Source organism: Triticum aestivum, chromosome 5B (assembly GCF_018294505.1).
Source record: "Triticum aestivum cultivar Chinese Spring chromosome 5B, IWGSC CS RefSeq v2.1, whole genome shotgun sequence".
Lineage (NCBI taxonomy): Eukaryota > Viridiplantae > Streptophyta > Magnoliopsida > Poales > Poaceae > Triticum > Triticum aestivum.
The window spans coordinates 619569673-619575580 of NC_057807.1; the positions used below are offsets into that span (position 1 = coordinate 619569673).

At 49.3% G+C, this 5908-nt stretch overlaps 2 protein-coding genes across 3 annotated transcripts in view; one reads left to right on the forward strand and one right to left on the reverse strand.

The window, feature by feature from the left end:
* Nucleotides 1–1879: 1879 nt before the first annotated feature.
* Nucleotides 1880–4016, reverse strand: LOC123113679 (U3 small nucleolar RNA-associated protein 18 homolog). 2 transcript variants are annotated; one of them, XM_044534982.1, is made up of 2 exons: nucleotides 3855–4016; nucleotides 1880–3709 (listed from the first exon to the last, which is right to left on the reverse strand). In XM_044534982.1, the coding sequence occupies exon 2, from the start codon at nucleotides 3694–3696 to the stop codon at nucleotides 2041–2043; it is 1656 nt and encodes a 551-aa protein (XP_044390917.1). In that variant the 5' UTR covers nucleotides 3697–3709; nucleotides 3855–4016; the 3' UTR covers nucleotides 1880–2040. The 2 variants fall into 2 exon arrangements, with proteins under 2 accessions (XP_044390917.1, XP_044390918.1); XM_044534983.1 differs by having other exon boundaries at nucleotides 1880–3739; nucleotides 3855–3974.
* Nucleotides 4017–4135: 119 nt separating this feature from the next.
* Nucleotides 4136–5908, forward strand: part of LOC123113678 (uncharacterized) — a 7721-nt gene continuing 5948 nt past the window's right edge. The window contains exons 1-2 of the mRNA XM_044534981.1: nucleotides 4136–4400; nucleotides 5299–5585. Of these exons, the coding sequence (XP_044390916.1) occupies nucleotides 4398–4400; nucleotides 5299–5585 (290 nt within the window). The 5' untranslated portion in view covers nucleotides 4136–4397. The remainder of the gene's footprint in view (nucleotides 4401–5298; nucleotides 5586–5908) is intronic.

The window sequence follows — 5908 nt, forward strand, 5'->3', positions numbered from 1 at the left end:
CAAAATCGCAGACAGGAAATGTGAGCACGGGAGGGAGCCTTACCTTCAATCTGCGGCTCTTCGGCAACGACGCTCCGATCCGGCGAGCCCCACCAACGGCCGCGAATGCGATCGACTCTTCCGCCGTCGCCGTCACCTTCTCCTCTCGGTTTCTCCTCAATCGAATGCAACTGGTGTGAATGGGTGGGTTGGGAGTAATGAATGGGGAGGGGAGTAACTGAACCGCGAGGGCAGAGCGAAGTGGCGAGACGTGGGAGACGGCAACCGAAGTCGGGCGTGGCGGCGGTTCCACCGCACGCCCTCGACTCGCAACCGCTGACCTCGGAGGGAAAACGGCGTGCGGGCGAACTCTCTTACACGCCACACATGCGACTTGTCCTACGTGGCACACAAAATCAACCTCTTTGTGCCAAGATTCGTGCAAAAGGCACTGGACGACGATCGACGCGTGTGAGCGAGTTGGCTAATGCCCACACGTATGAGCGTTAGTGTTTTCAAAGCAGTCGAGTACAACATGTGTTTTCCCCGAAAAAAGAGAGAAGTACAACATGGGCTGTACTGTACTATAAGGATAAATCCAGCAATTGCTTGTGGTTAGGAAATGTTTTATTAACTGTAGCAGGGAAATCGAAACATCCTGCTTGAAAGTCCTCTCGTGCTTACGTATGACACGTGCCCACCACGCTAAAACAGCCCTATCCAATCCATCCAGAAAAGACAAAAATATCAGTGTAAAAGAAAGAAAAAAAGAAAAACCTTTTTGAGGGAAAAATAAGAAAAACTTTTAAACGGGCCGGTAGCACTAGCAGTAGTCCCTCACTAACCAGATCACCAACAGAATCACGGTCACCTGTTGAACATAGTGAAACAATCATTGATGTGGGTAGAATAAGGTTGCAAGGAGGAAATGGACATCTGAGAGTGAGGACAGCGAAGGCGAAAACATGCTGTTAGCCAAGAATGCAATTTACCAGATGAAAGGCAGGGAGAGCTGCGCCAGTGAGCTAGAGGCATTCATGAAGAGAACATAGGTGGTGAAGTTACAGAGCAGGATGCAAGCTTGTGCAGGCACAAGGCAGCTGTGTTCCGGCAGCATCCTATAAACTGAACACGATTGGATACATGTAAACCCTCTGTGTTTTAAAGCTACAAACTAGTACTCCCTTCGTTCCTAAATTTATGTCTTTTCCTTATTGGTCATAAAAGCTATGGTTTGTTCCATAAGACATGATCACGCGCAGCAATAGTCTTTTACTCCCTCCGTTCCTAAATATTTGTCTTTCTAGAGATTTCAACAAGTGACTACATACGAAGCAAAATGAGTGAATCTACACTCTAAAATGTGTCTATATACATCCGTACGTGGTAGTCTATTTGAAATCTCTAAAAAAACAAATATTTAGGAACGGAGGGAGTACATATTATGCATAACTATTCTGGATAGGACGGAACCATCTGGCTCCTGCATGCTAGGAACATAATACTGTCGCATAAATAGCAGACATGTTCCAGAGAGATTAGTGGTGACTTGTAAACTGATGATGTCAAGTTGATGTTTCAGCGATGCAGTTAGCTCCCAAACTGTTTGTATAATGTTGAAAATAAATTCCACGTTTCAAAATTCTACAACAGAAAGCATCCTTGCCAGAAGAGTTGCATGCTTACATTACTTGGCCGATGTCATATGCTACTGCAACAACACAAATACAGGATGCAACTCACCAGATCACAAACAGAATCTCAGCCACCTGATGAAACAACCGTTTAGAGCTGCAACCAAACGTTCTAAAAGCTCCTTCTTTTCTCCAGCCACACCACCAAACTTCTTAAACAGTAAGATGAAATTCTTCACTCAAACAACGGGCACAGGCAACATGAGTACCAGAAAAGAGCTAGCAGGGTATTGCATTGAGCATTAAAATATCTGTGACAACAGCACTCACAAGGCAAGAGGGTTTAAGAAGAATCACGTTACAGATAACATCACGGGTTTTCTCTGGAAGCAGAAAAATACAGTGGCAAAACTTGATCGCGAGAGCCCTAAGCGTTCTGATAGTGGTGCAGCTTGTACAGCAAAACCTTTCCGCCAGCATGTCCGATGGAGAGGAACCCGCTGCCCGGGCTGAAGTCCAGGCACCTCGGGTACTGGAGGCTGAACCGAGGCCCCGGCCAGTTCTGGTACACGGTGAAGGACGGGACGTGCACGAGCCTCATCCCGTTCCTGTCCTTCCTCGAGCTTATGGCCAGGATCTGGGCGTCGTGGTTGAACTTCATCTGGCCCGTCTCAGTCGTGAGGTTCTCGATCGTCTTCAGTGGCTTCCTCTTCCCGCCGAGGAACTCGTCCCTCTTGTACACGTTCACGATGCCGCTGCTGGAGCCTGTGGCAAAGTAAGAGCTGTCCTGGGAGGTGCAGAGGGAAAGGCCTGATAGGGAGCCCTCGTCAACAGCCTTGTGCATACACTTCCTTGTTCTGAGATCCCAGTGGTAAACATGGCCGTCCCCACCGCTGCTTAGCAGCTGGTTTCCACCGTCCGCAAAGGCCAGCGAACGCACGCTACCATTCATCTTGAGGGTTCCAATGAGCTGCTTTGTTTTGGAAGATATCAGCAGAATGTACCCCTCGTTACCGATAAACGCAATGGTTCTTGAATCAGGGGATATCTCAAAGCTCTCCAGGCTTTTCTCCTCACGCCCAGTCAAGGGTCCAATCTTACTAACAGCAGCTTTCACCAGATCAAATGAGTAGAAGAACTTCCTCCTGCCGGAAAGGATCACCTCAGAGCCATCAGGTAGAAAGGCCGCCTTCTGAATTGGACAGTCCTCGACAAATATGCTCTGGATCTTGGGGTTTCTCTTGCCGTCAATCTGGAAAAACCTCAGATGCTTGTCCAGGCCTGCAACAAGCATCAACTGACCATTCCTATGAAACTGCACTGAATTGATAGGACCACTGGAAGGATCCTGAGCATTCACATCAACAAGCCTTGAGTAGTCCAACATGCCAGGCAGGAGCTTAGCAGTGCCCTTGACGACAAGTTCATCATTGCTCCGAAGCATATTGTCGACTCCACCTTCTTCCTCATTGGAGTCACCGTCACGGAGAGGAGCCTTACGGTCCATATCCGCCCAGCCAGTGAAGGGGTTAAGCTTGGCGTGGTGACCGCGCAGCCGAGCCTCATACTCCTTGCCCGAGATCACGCGCTCATCAGCCTCCTTCCTCAGCTTCCTCAGCCTGGCAACCTTCAGGATGTCCACCTCGGTGCTATCCTCCTCCTCATCCACCCAGGCGGGCTTCCTCCCCTTATCAACCACCTCATCCTCACTGCCCAGATCCTCCTCATAAACAGGCAGGTCGTCGCCGGCAGACCGGTCCACGAAGAACAAGGGAGCATCATCATCCTGGTCACGAGCCGGCACGGCAGCCCCGGCCTCGGTGCCGAACTCCAGCGGTGTGTAGATGTTGCCAAACAGAGAGCTCTCCAGCCGCCTCATCTCATCGGCCTCCTGGCCCTGCCTGGCCTGCAGCGCCTTCTTCTTCCTCTTCCGGTCCTTCCTGCGATCCTCCGGCCTGGGCTTCTTCCCGGCCTCTGCATCCGAAGCGACGGGGGAATCCATGGTCTCTTCATCGCTGCTGCTGTCGTCGTCCTTCTCCAGGCGGCGCTTCTGGAGCGCGTTCTGGGATATCAGGCTCGTCATGGCGCAGCGAATCCTGCGGCGAACACCGGCGGATTAGACGGTGCTACCAATCCCAGCCACAAATGTGCAGTTTAGAATCAGGGGGCGGATCCGCGAGCTGTGAAGGACAGCGGGGTTGCACAAATCGCTGGAAGGAAACAGGACAGCGAGCTTCGTACCTCGGAAGTCAGCGGCCAAGGACTGCGGACGGTGTGGCGACGGCGACGGCGGCGGTGCGGGAGAGGCCGTGGTGATTGGGGAGGGGAGTGGGGGTTTGGGGTGTCGACGGTGACGGCGGCGGCGGTACAGCGGGGGGTTTGGAGAGATTTTAGGGCTATCGACTGCGACCTGGCAGGCCGCTTGCCCAGATTCGGCCACAAACAAGCCCGCCACCTGCCCACCGCAGCCCAGCCCATCAGGGCCTAAAAAAAACTAGTATCCTAAAAAAAAGAATAAATGAGCACTACTCCATAGGGAGGACAAAAAAGAAGGAACTGTCACCTTGCGCTCTCACCGCCTCTCCCAGCGCCGCCGCCCGCCCGCCGCCTCTCCCGCCGGCCACCGCGTCGATCCCGCCGTCCGCCACCCGTGCCTGCCTCCACCGCGCCCTTTCCCGAACCTTCACCGGCGTTCGCCAACCTCCGCCGAGCGCCTTGGCCCTGCCCTAGCCCTTCCCGAATCCGGACGACTGACGGCGGCGCTCCGGTCAGGCGCCGGGAGAGATGGTGAGTCCCCTATCATCTGTTGCTTCACATCAAGCTTCTCCTCCCCCAATACGGCCGTTCTTCGGAGGACGGGGGAGTTGCGGCGTTATATGATCCAGTGCCCAAGTGCTAGATCGCACTTCATCAAATTCCACAGATAATTATCCCGTCAAGATCATCGTTCCTTTTGCAATTGTACTATTGTTTCGTTGTTATGTGCAAATTTTCTGTTGGAAGTTGGAACTTTGGAGTATTTGGGACATGTTTTCTTCACTGACATCTTGTAGATTGTAGTGCTGTACTGCTGTACAGTACTTGTTTAGGATGTGATTGGTTTGTTTTTAAGACAGTAAAGTTAGCACTAGGGTTTCAATGTACAAAAGACATGCCTTTCTTGCTATGGATTAGTTTCCCTTTCAGTTGGGTATGTTTCCCTGAACCCGGGGATTAGCCCAGTTTGTTCCTTTGTAAGGTTTGTTTACATGGCTTGTATACGGGCATGGAGCACTATGAGTAAAGCAGATAATTCCCTGACCTCCCTTTGCTCTGGTTGAAGGGGTTAGTACCCCGTTCTTGTCGAGCGCAGCTACAACAACCTTTGAATCCAATCTGCTTGGGCGAAATCCCCAAGAATATTGCAAGGAGTTACATTGTTATTATTTTCAATGACTAGGAACTCTGCTGGTATTTACAAATGTTCTCTGTAATTCAATGGGTGGTTGTGCCATGACCATGACTGTTCTTTTTTTTTTTTTTTGCACTCACAAATTCTTGAAAGGTTTGTTGAGAATACCTCCAGGGACATCAGAGAGGTAGATTGAGAATGACCTTAGATATGCATCTTTCAGATCTCTAAAATATTGTGAAGTCTTGCTGCTGTATCATTGTTTTCACTTCTCATTTGAATCCCATTTTACAGGTTTTACGTACCAGACGGCCGACTGTTGCAATACGTAGTGGTGACGAAGAAGACTTTGATGATGATGGTGATGATGATTACAGTGACAACAACGATTATGATTATATCTGCAAATATGACGCTAGCCGCAACCATGGCAGTGGTGATGACAAGAGCAGTGATGATTACAGCTGCACCGATGATGATAGCAACGATGATGGTGATGATATTGACAATGATGATGGTGGTGGTGGTGATGCTACTGATAATTTATGTGCAATATGTGACAATGGAGGGAAATTGCTATGGTAAGTTGTGCTTCCTAATCAGTCGTTGACCGCAAACACTACTGATTTGATGGGTGGATCATTTTGTGATTTCTCTTTTTTTTTCTGTAAAAGAATTGAATTTGCAAACATCACCATTATAGTCAAATATTTCAAATACAACATTGAGTAATCTTTGTAATGCCATAAGTTCCGTCCATGTTTCAGACAAAAGTTAATATGGTTTTGTATTTGTGAAGTACTTGAAAGAATGTGAACGTAGAACCTTGAAAGCCAAATTTGGGAATTTCTTAAAAAAGCAATTTAAAGCTTTCGATTTGTCTTAGTCGAGTGGTATTAATTAG

Coding starts and splice junctions, on each gene's coding strand:
- LOC123113679 (XM_044534982.1), bottom strand. CDS start 3,696: ATGACGAGCCTGATATCCCAGAACGCGCTCCAGAAGCGCCGCCTGGAG.